The sequence below is a fragment of the Stylophora pistillata genome, chromosome 1 (genome assembly GCF_964205215.1).
Source record: "Stylophora pistillata chromosome 1, jaStyPist1.2, whole genome shotgun sequence".
NCBI lineage: Eukaryota > Metazoa > Cnidaria > Anthozoa > Scleractinia > Pocilloporidae > Stylophora > Stylophora pistillata.
In genome coordinates this window covers 28,513,215-28,530,950 of record NC_142519.1, presented here as the reverse complement: position 1 = coordinate 28,530,950, position 17,736 = coordinate 28,513,215, and the positions used below count along the sequence as shown (strand labels likewise).

Here is a 17,736-nt window from a genome sequence, read left to right as displayed (position 1 = left end):
AGGAATAGAGCTAAATTGTATGTTTTTTTTTCCGCTAAGATTAAGTTGTCGCACAAACGTGTCAGATGTTAAATCGGTACCTCAGTAATGAGTACTCTTTGTTGATCCTCTTTATCATTCTTCCAAGTAAGAGTTATAGTTGTGTTTTCCCAGAAGCGATACTTGGGAGGTTCTTTACTTCCACGTAATAAATTCATAGATCATGTTAAATTGATTACACTTAAAAGGTCGACTTCCCATTTTGTATGGTATGGATTTTTAACAAAGAAAATAAAAGGAACAATATCATAGCCCCAACTCACTCAATTGAGTCAGGAAAGGAAGTCAATCTAAATTCTGAGTCAACCGGAAGGATCATATTGCATTTAGATTTGCTTGAACGTGTCTCGCATATGTTCACAGGGTCTCGAACGAGGATCCTACTATAGAAATATTTTTCTCAGCCTGGAAGCAAGTACCGTCGTAAAGTGCTAGAACAGTTCGTGTGGTCAGCAAAGGCATGAACATATCGACCACGAGGTTACTCCTCCTCTTAATGACGGGATGTTTCTTGAATAGAGTGAAGAGCTACCAGTGTAGTGCGACTGGTACTAACGGAATAGCTGCCTGCCAATGCAACTTCATGGAGGCTTGTGATGCACAAGGAAACCCGAATCCAAACTTAGCAGACTACTTGCCAACAGGTGTGGATCATTTCGGGCATAGCGAGGGAGGGCGGCGAAACCTGGCGTATTTGTGTGAAGGTGTGGGTGCAGTAGGAATTCTGTATGATTGCAATAACCGAATTCCTCTCTATGCGGCCACCGTGATCCATGGAGCCCAGTTAACAGGAAAGGATGGTGGTCGACCACCCAATTACTTTTCACAAAGCAGGTTACTCGATGACCGTTTTGAACAAAAAAAAGGTGATTACAAACTTTCTTCAAAGCGAGAACTTTGCTACAAAAAAAAACCAAAAGGGAAATATTGGGTTGAAAAGAAATGGTTATTTGTAAGGAGACTCAGAAAACGTACGCGTTTTAGGACTCGAACCTGTCCTAGAGGATCGGCAGTCAAAACATCAGTACACCGCGGACACTTGATTGCCTCACTATACGGCCGTGGAGATCAAGCCAAGAAAAGAGCAACTTTTACCTACACGAATGTTGTGCCTCAGTTTGGAGATTTTAATTCGGGTCCTTGGCGAGTCTGTGAAAAAAAACTTATTATGTGGGGAAATCAAAACTGTGCTCTGGTGAAAGGAGCAACGAATGTTCGGTTATTTGTCGTAGTTGGTGCTATTCCATCAACAGTAAGTGGAGTCTCGAATTCGAGATATTTTGGCAAAATGGGGTTCAGCGACTACAAAGACTACGATAAAGACGATTACCGGGTCAACGTGCCTAGTGACATGTGGACTGCTGCCTGCTGTACTTACAGCGTTGAAGGAACATTGAAATATCGCAGCACGGCCTTTTGGAGGGAAAACAATCCGGGAAATGCAAAATGTAAAAAGGCAGACGTAGGCTCCTTAACGAGTCTGTTGTCCAGAAGAATTCGCGGTAGGACCGTGAGTTTCAATTTATTTCCGCAAACATCCCAGTGCAACAATAGGCAAAATTATATCCGTCTACCGTGACAGACACTTGTCACAGCGAACATAGATTAAGAAAGGTCACCGAGAGCTTAGAGGAAGCTTACTAAATTTCAGCCGAGAGCTAAACATCTTATCTTTCAGACGGGGGTCAAGTTCATCAAGAATGTAAAAACATCAAGGCTTAAGATTATGCATGAACTCACTTTTACAAAGAGCAATCTTCACAGATATAAGCTTTTCAAATTCGTTAGTGGGTTGAAAAATAAATTTTTGGGCAGTTAGATGCTTAACTTTTATGTCTCGATTCGGTCTACTATACTGCATTTGGCAACATGTATCTCTGATCTTAATTCAAATTCCATGAATGAAACAGATATATGACAAAGTAAATAAGTCTTTTATTTGATGTAAAAAGATCAAAGAATAAAATTGTTGTTGTTAAACCGTTTTTTATTGCTTATTATGGAAGAAAAATCGTACATTCAACGCTTAACACATGCATATGTTACGAGCTATAGATATAGCCTCCTTGACCAAAATTTTTGGGCCCAGTTGCTCATCAAGGTTAGAAAGTACGTGTATCATTCAATGCACATGAGCTGTTCGATTGGTTTGGTATTCAAGGTGGTCACCAGCTGTCGAGAAATTTTAAAGTAAGCGTGCAGTGGTGACTTGTTCATGTGTAATTTATAATTTTTCATCAATATTTGTTAAGAGGAAATTAATGACATCTTAAGCTAAAACATACGAGTTAATGTTCTGCATTTTGTGTAAATAAACACGGACATTAGCAGTCCGCCTTTATCATATAAACAGGAAAAATACACCTTTTTCCCCGAACCCTTTTGACGAAGACATGGGATGTGCTCTATCACGTCTATGAGAAAGGCGGGTGATTATTTCAGTATCGGCACGAATTACTTTGTTAATTTCCTCTCTTTCTGAGAATTTCTTAGCAATCACAAAAAAGGTTAAAGGGGTAAAAGGTGACTCACTTTGTAGATGTGCCAAATTTCTCTGGTTTCATCCTTTTGAGGGTGAAACTAAACCATGAAAATCAACTTCTCATGTCCTGAATATCTCACGCACAATTATAGTGAGTAGCAGGAATAGAACTAAATCATAGAGTTGCTCTCTGCTAAGATTAATTGTCGGACAAATGTGTCAGATGTTTTAAAACTAGTACTTCAGTGAAGAGTACTCCTTTTTGACCCTCTCTATAGTTCTGTTTTCCCAGAAGCAGTGCTTGGGAGGTCCATTAATTCGGCAAGAGTGTTACCACCGCCTGAATTCATAGATTATGTTTAGTTGATTACACTAAAAAACATCGACTTCTCATTTCGTCTGGTATGGATTTGTAACACAGGAAAAAGAAACAAAAGGAATTTGTAGCATTGTCCCAACTGACTCAATTGACATATGGTTCCTAAATCCTCTTTCGTAACAGTTACTACATTTTTTCCTTATCCGATAAGCTAAAAAGTACGGGAAGTACTTTGACGTCTTCCTTGGAAAATTCTTTCTCGTACACTGTTTCGACGTCTTCCTCTCTTTTCACGAATTTCCCCGTAATTAAGATGATCTTTCCATGAAGGGAGATGAAAGGTGGTCATTTGATACAGTTCCAACAGGTCTCTAGTCTCATGTCAAAAAGGTTTACTGTTTTGTTAACTCCCATGGTAAACAAAGATGGGTCTTAATCGAAGTTTTCAGGTGTTGGCGGCATCAGTTGCACTTCCTTCGTCATTACAGCAAAAACACAGAATCTTGGCAAGTAAAAGCACCTCTTAGAGACCTCCCTGACAAGCCATCAGTCATGAACACGGCTGGAAGATACCATAACACGTTTGGTCGACTCTCCGATTAATAGATAAAACAGCAGGTAATTTATTCAGAATTTGTCTCTATTTCACACGGTAAGGAAAACTACAGACACAAGGTATGACTTGATAAGGCTATGTTGAAAAACGGGTGCCAACTTTAAAGAACATTACAAACCCTAGTAGCCCGAATTAGGAAACTGGGTACAATTTAAGAACTAAAAGGAGTTTACGCATTACTTTAGATGATAAGGAGACAAAAGCGGATTATACATTGGACAAAACTTCATTAAAAATCATATCATGCATCATTCAAGAAACTGAACTTTTCTTTCCGTCCTCAGAAAAAATAACTCTAGGCAAGCAAAATATGAAGCAAAAGGTAAGTAAGAGGCGTTATTCACATTACCCCTTCAATTCTCTTTGTATCCCGCTGAGAACACTTTTCCTCATGCTTAACAACCTTTATTTTCAAAATTGCCTCATTACAGTCATTTTTCTACTGTGCGCTCGTCAGAGCTTCTTATTTTCGTGTTAAGTCTCCAAGCTACTTAACCCTTACCCAACACCTTTCAAAATGATAGCCTTTCAAGCGAAGAGATATACAAATCCTTAGCATGGTACAATTTCTAACTAATTTCTCAATATTGTTGCTAAAAATATTTTATTGGAGAAAAACTTTACTACGCAGGGAAGCCATGCTAGAGATGACCAGAAATATTTGGTTCCTGTCGCCGGCGCAATATTCATGCTCTTGGTTCTTCCAAATACGTCAGGATCACCCCTGAGGTGAGGTAGAATTCCATTCTCTTTAAAGGATCCTTACACGTCTTCTTTAAATTTTTAAAAGTGAAAATGGCTGAGGGAGTGATTACCGTAGTGTGTTTATGCTGTCGGTGGAATAACATAGAGTTTGAGTTTCGAATTTAACAGGAATCACATGATAAGAGTTTCGTCACGTCGGACGTCATCAGGAAAGACAATTAACTCATTATTTCTCCTTTTGTAGATCAGGACAGCCAGGTCTTTCATATTTATCGCTGGGCCAAGGCGAAAAAAGTAACCCTGGGGTATTTGATTTTGGTAAGGAACTGTTTAAAGTATTGAAGATAACGTGTACTTACCATAATGGCTGAAGCTGTTTTCCTTCTTACCTCCCTTCCTCTCTCCTGTCTCCCTCTGTCTTTCCTCGTTCCCATTTTCCCTCACGTAAACTCAATGACCATATATATTTCTCTTAGACTTTCTCAAAGTCGTTCGCTTGGTTTTCTGTTCTGGTGTGGTAGGATCAGAACGCTCCCTCGGCTCGGCTCGGCTCGCTCGCGCTTCGCGCTCACTGTCGCGCTACGCGCTCAAAAGCGCGACTTGTGAGCAAGTCTATATTTCTCTTTGAAAACGGTCCCACTGTATTTATCAAGATTAACAGGCTCAGAGATTCACAATCCTCTACATGACATTCTCAGGTGTCAGATTGGACAATGATTTACAAGACTGTAATGGAACGCAATGGAAAAAGACCTTTCCTGATCTGGATTTTGCACTTCTTGGATACGACATCCTGCACGGTGATCCCAATGCTGAATGTGACCCAGGGTTTACGCATCCTATATTCAAGGCTGATTATTCCGAACGAAGACAAAGTGCGGATTGTCGTTACAGTGTCCCAGTGGGTCTGACAGTGTACCCCTGTCAATCGTGCTTAGTGTCATTTGAGTCCAAACTTGTCCGAAATAAGCAAGAAATGTCAAAACACCTCGGAGCTGCAGCAAAGTTGGAAGGTAAACGAGAACTTAAATTCAAATTGTGAGACTGCAATCTTAATTCCTTGTTTTAAAACGAATCGTTTCTCATTGTAATTAACTACCAACCTATCTCAGCAAGCGCACTGAAGCTAGACAAGCTAGGGTGTTTGAAAGATACAGTGAGAAGTAAAAAACATTTCTTAGAGAAAACACCAGGTACAAATAAGTATGGAGATAAACGTGAATATCGGGATAGCAATATCCCAGCACCTATTTTTAGGGGTTCTGTAACTCGAATTTGTTTTTCTCTAACGAAGTAGCACCTCAGGTGTTTTGTTTCTTTCGTGTTTTCACTGTTACATCTCTAAATAGTCTCATTGCGGGACGTAGTGATGACAATAGTAGAACTGAAAACGTTTTTGTTGTGTCAGGGAAAATAAACAAAAGTACCGCCAGTACCGGACAGCGGTACATTAGTTATAGGCATGCGTGGTCTCGGGCCCCACGCGGTTCTACTTGAGCAACGACTTGAGTCTGTAAGCCTGCTCGTTCTGTATTCGTTCAACCAGTCGAATTAAAGCCTCAGTTGTGTTACGAATCGTGTCATCGACTTATTTCTTTCCTCCTAACTGGCGCTTTCAGATCAATGTTTTGTAGGCTCTACTCCCAGATACATTTATTTGGACATTTACAGCCTTGCCTTCCCTTTCAATGTCTCAGTGTTCTATAGGGGTGTCCCAACTAATGATATCTGACATAACTTAACTGGAATAATGTACTGACGCTAAACCCAAGAGTTAAAAGAGTTAGAAGAGTTAACCATGGTTGTTTAACACTAAGTACATTTATAGTTCACCACTAAATTTTCTCCGGTTCTTATTGGTTTAAATCGATCACGTGACGCGATAGTGTTCATCCGTGGAGAGACACCCTCAGCCCATAGTGCCCGCCCGCGGAAAATACCCGGATGGATAGTGCCCGTCCGCGGAAAATACCTGGATTGATAGTACTCATCCGTGAAAAGTTTTGAACAGTTTGACGGCCGCGAAGTTAGGCAGATCGGAAAAACAGTGACTTTTCAATTCTGACAGGTATAACGTATTATTTAGCCAATGTACGGTTGCGAATTATTTACATTTGTGACAAGCTGTAGGCGCGGAAGAAAATTTAGTGGTGAACAATAAAAACAATAGAGTGTTTATGCCTCGGAACTATCGGTCTGATAGTTGCCCCTTGGAAATTTGATGTTCTTAAAACTAGCATATTTGCCCTCGAAGCGAAATATTTGTTTTAAGAACATCAAATTTCCGCGGGGCAACTATCAGCCGATAACTCCTCGACAGAAACACTCTATCGTTTAAGTAGAGCCCCATGATGTTTTTTATTTCAATCATTTAGGTGGAGGCTGGGGATTTCAATTCTCTGCCAGTGCAAGCTATAAGAGAGATGTGGCTGAAATGTCTTCTGGAGAGTATGTGCGCGTAATTTCCAGTGCACAGTGCCAGTACTACCGCAGCCATATTGATCTCACGAGACCTCCACCGTTTCATCCCGGTTTTATTGAGTGGGCAACAAAACTAGCTGATCCGCGGGCTACAGATGGTGATGTACTACAGTTCGTCAAATACTACGGAACTCACTTCTTCTCAGACGTTACATTTGGTGCAAAGTTCATCCAAAGCCACAAAATAAGTCAGGCGGCTCTAACGACCCTAAGGAAAGAATCCATCAGCGTGGAGGTCCAGGCGAGCTACTCAGGTTTATTTAGCATCGGAGGAGGATTTTCCATGGACAGCGATCAAAGAAACGCCGCCTCAAAGTTTATGAAAAATGTACAAACCACAACCATCACTGTTGGATCCTCCCCACCCAGCAATGGAGACGCGATGACTTGGGCAGCGTCTGTTCAATCGAACCCTGTTCCAACTAAGTACACTCTTACGGGAATAGAAGATCTGTTTACTGATCATTTTACCAGACATCTTTCTCCCAAAGTTAACTACGGTAGACTGAAGAAGAGATTGGCGAGTGCTGCATATAAATACTGTCAAGTTTTGAAAATGCAGGGAAAGGTCTCCTCGTGTAAAAACAGCTATAACGTTGGAGGAACTGACATTGGATTTACACAGAAAGGTTTCAAATCCTTTTTGTTGTTTTGTGTTCACAATGCCACTCCTTTTTAATCTATACTTTTATTCTATTGCATCGTTAAATTCAGTTCAGGTTGTACTTTTTCCTACACAACACAAATCACAGATTCGGTAATTATGTCGAACGAATTAAGAGTACAATTTCTCGCTACATTTCAAAGCCTTTTTCTATTGATATTCACATTTAGTACAATTTCTGTGGCTCTGTTTATTTATCTGCAACAATGTGCTGTACTACTATAGTTCATGTGTTCTTATCGTATCCAAGACTGAGAACTATGCGTTGTTTTTTTCGTCGCTTTAGTACGTTCTCATTGTCCACCATTTTTCTTGGCTTTTCAGGTTACAAATACATCCGTGACGTAGACAGAGTCACTTGCGAAGAGATTTGTTTAGATGACGTAGATTGTGTGGCGGTTGAATTCCGTAATTTTACGTCAACCATTTGCAGTTTCTTCAAAGGTGATGTTGTTAGTAGAGTGGTAACCCGACAAGGAAGTCAAATTATAGTTTTCTTATCACAGCTGGCAACCAACAAGAAGGTCCTCCCGCTAGAAAAGGCAAACTTTCGAGGGTACGCATTTAAGGCCCCTAGGCATGATAAGCCGCAAGATTGTCGGCGGCAGTGTGAGGATGAACTCGAGTGCGACGCCTATTCGTGGAATTCATCGAGGAGCCTGAAGTGTTCTCTGTTTTTAGCTAAACATATCACAAATATCCGATATTCTTCAACATCCCAGGCGGCATTTGTACAAAACAAATAATTTAGCCTAATTATGTCTGCACTAAGTCACTTGCTACGCAGATTTTGAATTTTTGCTTGCAGCATTTAGGATTAAGGTAGGCTGTCTAGAGACAATATTTGAGACCGCAAGTATCCCGCATTAGTTAGAACTCGGTGGCCAGCCAGACTCAAACTATGCAGAAATGCATGCCTCCTAAAGGAAATAGGAGACGTCTCCACGCAAGATGTAGCCGCATTTTTTCGTTGACAGTGCGAGAAAAGCACCAACTCAGTGTGATAATTCTACAAGTCAATTAGCCTAGGCATCTTTTTGTCCTTCTAAAAACAATGAGACTGAAGAGCACCGAAATAAATTTTCTTTTCTACTCTCTTGTTATTGACCTTTAACTCGGGCAATAAGCTATGTGCACGCAATAAAGATATTATAACTGGCCTGACGTTAGTCTGGGTCTGGGTCTATTACTAAGCGAATTGCCGCGATTCTTTCTTGTTGACTGGTTACTAGAAATAAGAATTTTTCATATCATAAAAATAAACTACAAAGTAATGTAGTCCTTCCTTCTTATTGCTTCTGTGTTTAGTTGTGTCATGCAAAGAAAGACATTACTATAACAGCATCTTCCACAAATCAACCCACGCTTCGTCTCAAATTATATGGAAGATTTTGCCAAGTGTCGCGAGCAACAGAATGATTGGTACCTGATAGGAAACGTTGACGAAAGGGGAACAGTGGTTTGGAGGGGGAAAGAGAAATTGGCCGCTTAACTTCATGGTATTGTGGGCAGGAGGGTCTCTTCCCGTCCTTATAAGTTCTCTTTAGTTTTTGGATTTTGTCGCATCTGATTTTGTTGTGTTGATATTCGATGTTAAAGAAGGGACTATCGCTAAGGTCATAGAGAGTGGCATTCAATCAAAAGTAAAAGTCACAGTTTGATTATGAATGTGGTATATGAGAACGGGATTTAAGCTGATTTAAAAGGACGACTTGACTCCTTTATAACCCATGCATCTTGAGATAACGCTTTAGTCCATGATATTTCTCGCTTCAACTGCAACGTTTCTTGGTCAGTCACTACATGACGTCCTCAGCAAGCGTATCCCGTATCTCTGAAGAACGAAAACGGGATAAAATGTTTTCCGTTCTATAAGTTGACCCTATTTCGAGACCAAATTTTTATGTACGACCAAAGAAGTCTAAATTCAGCAATCTATTCTTCTAACGGGTGTGTCGCCGTCAACAGCTATCAATGTCAACAGCAATAAAGTGATCCACCAACTCTTGGTCGACGGATGCCGCACTTAAAAGGTGTGCCTGTTTACCTAAATGTGGTTAACTTCTATTTTTTCTTTTTGTTTTTGGAAGGGATACTCGATATTTTCATTAAAAATGTTGATTTGAGCATAGGTAGACCACACTCTGTGTTCGTGGTTAATAACTGTTGACTTGAGACGAACAAAATCTAACAGGATTATGATTAAAGCTCTGAAAATAGAGCACTTAAATTACGTCTCGGTCTGAATATCTCGATAAAATTAAATGAAATATTAATTAATCGACTCATTTGTGGTATTTTGTGGCCCTCAGCATGCTTCAAACGGAATACTGAAGCTGTTCGGCACGAAGGTCAACTTTAAATTCTGAAAGCGGAAATCATGGAGGAATCCACCGCGAGATTACTTTTCTTTGTACTGATCGAGTATCTTCTGCATTAATGGCGCTGCGCGTTTGTGACGTCACAAAAATTTGACCCCCCAGAGCGATTAGGACAAACAATCAAGCTTCTCGAGTAAAGGAATATGGGCGATGATGCGCCCATCTGTAGTTCAAACGTCTCTAAAGCTCGTATTTTAAATAAAAACGACGGTGTTCCTGGCTCAAAGTTCGAGCAAGACCCAGAGAACAATACAAACACAAATCGAAGCGTTGGTTAAAGTGTAGAGGCTTGAAATTAAGCGGAAAACGAGCAGACCTCATCCCACGTGTTCGTGAGTGCCTCAAGTCGGGAAAACATTATGTACTTGATTCAAGTGAAATGGGAAAATGGCTTCAGGCGAAGATACTAAAGGAAAGTAAAGTCGATCGCGTGAACTTAAGGATCTAACAGTTCAATGTAAAAAGGGGGTTGACGGGCCGCCTACACGACTCCCCAGCGCGTGTTTAGAATAGCCTATTCAAAGTTTGGCTCTCACGAGTATGTCTTTGAGTGATCGCCCTCTTTTGTAAGATACGAGTGGCGGATTTTTTTATAGTTCGCTCAGTACTAGTTGTCTTTCTATCAAATGCCAGTGTCTCATGAGAATTTGCTTTAGGTTTGGCACTGATGGTTGGTATTGTGTAATAAAAGGCAAGATTCGTTAGTTCGTCTTCGGTTTCTGTTGAAGAGCTAGTTTCCTGTTTTTGAAATTAACCTCTGAGAAGGTTGTGTTAATGAGGGCCTCTGGGTAGCCTCTCTTTCGCAAATGCGCTTTGAAATTTGAAATTTTCTCCTCGAATATTGTTTGAGAGGAGTTTGTTCTGAGAAGTCTAAGGGCCTCTCCTTTTATTAAGCCTTTCTTAACTCATTGTGGGTGACAGGAACTATAGTGTGTATACTGAAATGTCTGAGTTTGTTTAAAATGAGTACGCAAATCAAGGATTGCGTCCTTTTCGAATCGTTCGCCTTTGTAGATGTAGGTGTCCAGGAATGTTGTTTTCTCATCGGAAATTTCAGCCGTAAATTTTATTGTTGGATGATGATTGTTTGCTTTTTCAATGAAACGTTCTATTGTTGCTTTGTTTGTACTCCATAGCGAGATGTCGTCTATGTAACGTTTCCAAACAAGCGGTTTGAAAAGGCTTTTGTCAAGGATTTCAGTGTACAGCACAAATATAAGTATTGCAGTTAACACTATCAACTGAGAAATTCTTTCCAGAACACGCATTTACCCAGCGTTGACAAAGTTCCAAGTCATGCTTCGGCTTTGGGAACGGTATGAAGGCTTTCCGACCGTTTTTAAGCATTTCTTTAAGCGAATCTGGCAATCTTTATCTTGAGTCATTTTTACATGTACCCCAAAAGCAATGCCTAGTTGCAACCATTTTAGAAAGTTAGAGCATTTTTTTATCGAAAATAGTCTTGCTTCTGACACGTTTCGCATACAACTCCTTGTAAAGACTCCGAGTGTTTGTCCTAAACCAGCGGAGGGTCCAAAGATGACATATCTATTTTTAGACCTGGCGCGCAGCGTCATTAGCCGGCCAGCAGTGTGGTAAGATTGACATCGATGGTTTCCAGTGCAATTTGAGGAGGTCTGTGACGAATATTGAAAACCAAAGTCCACCTGGGCTCAAAACTTGCAAACCAGTATAGATCAGTTCGGGCTCGTCGACGGAGGACACACTAAAACTTGGCGTATGTCTGTGAAGGTGGCGTAATGGCCATTCAGTTATGAATACAACAACCGAATTCCTCTTTCTGCGGCCACAGTAATTAAAGACACCCAATTATTACTACGTGACTCCGGGCGTTGACCACTCGTTTGTTTTAGAAGAAGCAGTCTAAGATGGCTATATCTTAACTTTCAGCGAGCACGTGAATATAACTTCCGATTAAAAAAAAAAACAACAAAACAAGGGTTTTGCTATGCATCGAAGAAAGGAGGAGACACGAGGTACCTCGTTGACCATGACTGAGTTATTTCAAATGGACACAGAAGCTGTTTTCGTTTGAATCTCCAGAATCGACTCTGGAACACCGACGAAGAAGCGTGCATTTGTAACTATTTGCTCAAATGCATTAACGGGTCTTTGCATTTCCCCAAATCGCCGTTGGATTTCCCGTGAGTTATGTAGGTAACCAATAAAACATTGAATTTGAAACAATGTAACCTGAAGCACGTCGTAAAAATGGATGAATACTTAATACTCAACTTACTCTTTAAACTTTTAATCAAAGGACAAGTTTCGGTCACGAATAATTTTAGTCTCGTCACTTGCATCCGCATCAAAGACAAAACTTTAAAGCTGCCAAATTCTGTCAAAAGCCTGATCTCCACCTAAGACTGCCCAGCATAGTTAGCCAATGGATTCAACGAAGGTTATAAGACATATTAGAACTGTTGGCATCAACAGCCCCACTGGAATTAGTAGGAGGGAAACCTCTACCCAGGAATCATTGCGGTAGGAGTACTAGAAACAGAACCAGTTGCAGCAGTAATACGTTCGCGAAAAGTAGGAAGCAAACCACTTCCTGCTGCTTCAGCTGAAGGACTTTAAAGGACAGGACCAGTTTCAGGAGCTTTATCATTACACCTCTTTCTTGATGACATAATAGTACTAGGCCTACAACAGGTAAGAAAATGTTGATGATAAAAAAGGAACAAGTAGGGGGGGTGGGGGGGGGTGGTGAATACCAAAAAAATTGTGACTCTTGCTTTGGCCATAATAAAATTTATTAAAAACTGGATCATTGGATAATGCAATTCAAGATTTTTTATTGGCTTAGCTATTATGGTATATGAGTCAATATACCACTATCTAATATCTTTACATTGTAACATCCGGTTTCTTCTTAGAAAATAAAGTCGAGAAGATTTGTCTAATATCTTGGGGGCGTTTTTTTTTAATAAAACAATTATTCCACTCGCGCTTGTTGGATATAAGATGATTATAGCCAACTCGGCGCTACGCCCCTCGTCGGTTATCTATCATCTCATATCCAACAAGCACGAGTGGAATAATTGTTAAGTATCAAAGGGTCCCTAACTTCACTGAATATCAGATATTCTACTTAACCAGTTTAATGTGAACACAAACAAAGACTTAGCATAGCACTAGCATGGAGGCCCCACAGAGTCTGACCCAATGAGTCAGACCGGCTCCTAACAGGGAGCCATAATATGAGCTTTTACACTCCGTAGTCCACCCCACATAAATTAGCCCAATATTGCTAGTCGAGAGTATGTTGCTTTTGTTGTGTATGATGTGCATTACATATTGGTTACAGATGCAACAATTGTTTTTTGTTTTTATCACGTAGGTTGTAATCTGCATTCAATCATAACAAATTAAAATTTCATATGAAAATAAATGATGTTTTTATGGGCTTGGTGATCAGAATAGTGTACGATGACAGCAGAATAATCAGAAACAGCGCACATTTGCGGATTGATACAAATTTGATCTAATAAACTGCCCGCTGATAGAAATGTTGGAGTTTATAATTTGAGTATATATCCACATCTATCCATCATTTCTTGCAACCCATTGGCAAACGTTGCGCTTTGCTTTTGATATAGTAAAATGAGTAGTGTTTTTCCCTTTTGTGTGCTAGTGCTAAAGATAACAGATTTAAGTACGTTCACGGAAGAAAAGTATTCCTTATTTTAAATGCAAACTGTATTTCTAAAACATAATGCTAAACTTGAGTACTTGTATATACTGTCTTGTCTAAATAGTTCAAAAGAATGAAGTTTACTTCTAATGTCATCATCCAAGTCAGTTGGTTTAAGTTGTGTTTCTGTGAGTAACAGCACATCTGACTCAAAAATCCTTGCACCATGTTTTAAATCAATACTGGGTTTTCGAAGTGATATAATATTCCGGAGGGTGATAATTATAACTACTGGTGAATCATTTTCAAAAGTATTTTCTGTGAACTGGTATGACTCAGTGATGTCAAGAGATGTCTCTCTGAACCTGGCATTCTTTATGTACTCAAGGATGACAACAGCGTTTTCTAATGTCAATCTAACGTCAATCTAATGTCACTGTGGACAGTGCATGCCCATGCTAATGTCAAAGGTAATTGAATTCTTTGTATTACCTATCAAAGCTGAAGATCCTGCTAAGCGCGTAACACACGGCAAAGCCAATCACCACACAGCAAAACACCCAATTCAAACTCAACGGATGGAAGAGGAAGAAGAAGAGATTTAAACTTTCTCTTATATAATGTATAAGCGCTTAATTGCATGTAATTTAAAAGAAAAACTGGACTCGTAAAACAGTTTAACATTCGATCATAGTTGAACAGCTGTCCTTGCAAATCTAGTGAAAATGTTACAACAAAAGAGAGCGCATCCACGTGGGTCAAACTCATTTTTATTCAGGAAAGAATACATTTAGAAAAAAATTTCAAAAGATGGAATTGCTGCTGGTCTAAAGGCATGCAATTTGGGGGTTTAAAATCAGTGCGGATTGGTTTGCCGTAATTTTCCTTGATTAAAAAATGTGTTCCATGTTATCGGTTATGATTAGTGGTTTAGATGAACTAAGATAGAGGTCATCCACAAGGCATTGCGCGCCTTGTCCTTGAAATTTCCAATGTGGTCTATCACCCAGGTGCATAAGAAGGATTTTTTCTGGGTAGTTATTTTAGTGGTTTCTCGCAATTGTATTGAGAAATTTTTGCTTTAACTAGAATCGTCGATGACATCTCGCTTTCCTTCACATCGCTGGAAGACCTACAGCTGAGGAGCAGACGAAAAACTCCAACCTGTGGAATGATAGGAAGGATAGTCCCAGCATCAAAGCGATTTCAACTTCTGCCTTCAGAGATAAGTTCTGACCATTGAATTTCCTTTGCGATTTGATCATGTGCGTTGGTTTTGAAGAAGGTGCCATTTCCCCATTAGTAAGTTCTTGAGCTTTGATAAATCCTGATGATATTGTGTTTAAAAATGCAATATTTTCTACTGTGTTCTATTTTCTGTTTTTTAGTGACCCTTCTCTGGGAGAGTTGATAATTTCAGACATATATTTCTCTAGAACGTCGTCGTGAATCCTCTATTCCCTTCTTTGATTGTATTTTGAAACTCTGTATGTTTTTATTTATCGTAGAGCGCGTCGGATTTGTTCTTAGGATGCGTAACGCATCTCCTTTTGCAAATCCTTTCTTTACATCTGGTAAAAAGTGTTGACAGGCTGGCACGACTCCTGCCCGGCGTTGAGTACAATATGAACAATTTTCTCCGCAGTTGCTGTATGTAAACAAAACAGAGGCGTGGTTGACTAGTTCTCCACATGTTGAAGTCGTATTTGTAATCACACATATCAATGTCTTATCATTGGCTGTCTATCTTGTGTCTGCCATCCTGACCGAACAAGCTTGGTCAACATAACTGTTTTTATAGCACAATAAACACATGAGAGTCGTTTATGTTTTCTTTGTTTAGACAGTCCTCTTCCGCTTTTGCAACTCTATCACCGATTACGAATACTTTGTATTCGACAGATGAAGCTTTTCAGTTTAACTATAAACGAATTTAACTCAAGGGAAAAGGTTGTACTACCCTGGGCTAACTTGATGATAGAGTCTACCTACCTCAGTCATTCGTAAACTGTACAAAGTGATAGATTTGCACAAAGCGATTATCATTCTTGATTCGGCTGATTGTTGACTAGCTATCTTTTGCCAAGCAATGATTACCGCTTCACTCTCGCGGAGTCTATTTTTGCTTCCCCCTGAGAAGCAAAAGAAAAGAGACCTGGGCTCATTAGTTTTCCAAACTCAATTTTCCACACCGAACAAAAACCTTAAAGTCATAAAGCGATATATACAAATATTATGTCAACTATAATGGAACTAGTTCTTCTTCTTGCATATTCCAATTTGCCGTTTGGCGACCTAAAGTCACCAAGTTCAGCCTGTGCGCTCCGTTAAACTCCTCGGAATTTCATTCCCAACTTGTAGTCTTGGCAGGAAGGCGACCTTCCTTTTAAGTTTTGGCGCTAACAAAATGTGACGAATGTTCATCTTTAGCTTCCACCAAGAAATTGGTTAACATTTCAACATTTTCCATTTCGAGAATTATTACGACAAAACACGACTTTCTGGTTAATGGGGTAAAACTGGTCGCACTCAACCTCTCCGGAAAAATCCAACAGGTCACCAGGATACGTGTGCTAAACTGTCCGCCTTTGACAGGTTCATCAGGTCGCCTGCAGTTCGTTTAAAGGTTTAGGAACCACAATTATTGTCGCGCGCTATTACAGTTATATTTTTTATTGATTAATAACGAACTGGCAGGTTACTGACATACAGAACCAAACTGCCTAGGTCAAATCCATTTCCACATCCCAATAAACCGCTGGAAAGAAAAGAAACTTTCTTACCAAAGAATTTTCCACCTGTAACACCCTGCGATTTAGCAAACTTAAACCTTTCAATTCTTAATAAACTTAATTAATTCTTTGACCTCATCACTGGCATCCTTTTAGTAACATGACACTTCACAGTTCCCACAAGGCTTAACCTAATGGTGAAGTCCCTTTTTTGCGAGTGGAATAAATAGTCCTCCAGTAAAAACGGTGCCAGTATTGAACTGTGGAATGAAATCACCCAAACCTCTTCAAACAGTTGAAAATGTTTCTGCAAAACTGTTTGGTGCAATTGCGTAAGCTCTATTGTTAAACTTAAATAAAGTTTAATTTACCTGAGAGTACTCTGACGGAACGAGAGGCATTATTCGAATAGAAATCTGATAAGACGTTTTAGTGTGTAATATCGCTGATCATTATCCAACTGTGCTTCGGGGAGTACGAATGTCATGCGATATTTGTACTCAGAAATATCCGCGAAGTTCGCTCGCACTGAAATAACAGTGTGGCGTGTTGGATAATAATACTCTTGTTAGACGTTTTGTTGTGTAGTATTGCTGAGAATTATTACTCGTTGTTCGTATTTTGACTCGCCCTACGGGCTCGTCAAAATACGGTACAACAAGTAACGTGAGATATGCATTTTTGCTAGTTACAACGTATGTTAACTAGCCTGTAAGGCGAATCAAAGTACAAACAAAGAGTTAAAATACTCAGTGATGCCACACACCGAAGCGTATACTAAGTTATTCTGTGGAATACCCGTGGCAGGCCCACGGTAAGGATTGCCAGACGTTCCTTTTTCATTGTCGACGCAAATCGACAACTATAATTCATTCTTGCCGGATATGCTTGAAACGTTTGAGATCTTCCGCATCTCTTAGCAATGAATGAGTTTCCAGTAACCGGATCCTTGTGCTTGCGCTAGCTACTTTTGACGTAAAATACACGATTTTGGTGGGAGAACATCACTCTTTCGCCACCATTTTACCACCAATGGATTTAGGTAAGGTTGATACGAGGAAAGTGAACATTTTTGTGTGATTAACCATGAAATATGTAATAGGATCTACTGATTAACCTCTCACCTGGCATAAGGTTTATTGTGTAATTGACAATGCAAAAATTGTCTCAAAATATCACATAATTAACTACAAATCGACAAGAAACGACTCGGTATAGTCTCATTAAATATATTTAGATTTGTAGAGCCTGTATTCGTATTCGTTTTTGATAAACAAATTATGGCTGACATTATACTTCCTCAACGGTAAGAAGTCGTTGTTAGCGGAGAGTGAAATTGCTTTTACCGAGCTGTTGCTCTTTGGAGAGATGAAACAAGTGGTGAGAAACACGAAGAAATCAGTAGGTCGAGTTCCAGCTTGTTTTAGAAAAATCCAAAGGTTTCTGAACTGTCGCTCTTCGCTATTTTCGACTACAAACACAGTGCGGTTTCTTCAACACAAAAATTTTCTACAGAGGTTTCTTCGGCTGATCTAATTGACTAATCATGGTAGTTTACTGTAACAGCACAATTATTTCCCATGCTACAGTACAGTCAGTAGCCAACGCATCCTACGGAATCGCCTTTAGGCGTCTTGTCTTTTGTCCAACTGCTTTATT

General features: G+C 39.8%; 2 protein-coding genes and 1 long non-coding RNA gene across 4 annotated transcripts; 2 read left to right on the top strand and 1 right to left on the bottom strand.

The window, feature by feature from the left end:
• Window positions 1–336: 336 nt before the first annotated feature.
• On the top strand, window positions 337–2,019 carry LOC148741973 (uncharacterized). The gene has a single exon (XM_088734428.1). The coding sequence runs from the start codon at window positions 500–502 to the stop codon at window positions 1,616–1,618; it is 1,119 nt and encodes a 372-aa protein (XP_088590554.1). The 5' UTR covers window positions 337–499; the 3' UTR covers window positions 1,619–2,019.
• A 926-nt stretch (window positions 2,020–2,945) lies between these two features.
• LOC111332095 (uncharacterized) lies at window positions 2,946–8,584 on the top strand. 2 transcript variants are annotated; one of them, XM_088733376.1, is made up of 7 exons: window positions 2,946–3,458; window positions 3,741–3,778; window positions 4,088–4,185; window positions 4,406–4,479; window positions 4,860–5,174; window positions 6,537–7,271; window positions 7,631–8,584. In XM_088733376.1, the coding sequence occupies exons 2-7, from the start codon at window positions 3,767–3,769 to the stop codon at window positions 8,050–8,052; spliced, it is 1,656 nt and encodes a 551-aa protein (XP_088589502.1). In that variant the 5' UTR covers window positions 2,946–3,458; window positions 3,741–3,766; the 3' UTR covers window positions 8,053–8,584. The 2 variants fall into 2 exon arrangements, with proteins under 2 accessions (XP_088589502.1, XP_088589957.1); XM_088733831.1 differs by having other exon boundaries at window positions 2,946–3,515.
• A 5,515-nt stretch (window positions 8,585–14,099) lies between these two features.
• On the bottom strand, window positions 14,100–15,934 carry LOC148741972 (uncharacterized). Its single transcript, XR_015997954.1, has 2 exons — window positions 15,338–15,934; window positions 14,100–14,993 (listed from the first exon to the last, which is right to left on the bottom strand). It is a non-coding gene; the product is annotated as an uncharacterized LOC148741972 (long non-coding RNA).
• Window positions 15,935–17,736: the final 1,802 nt, after the last annotated feature.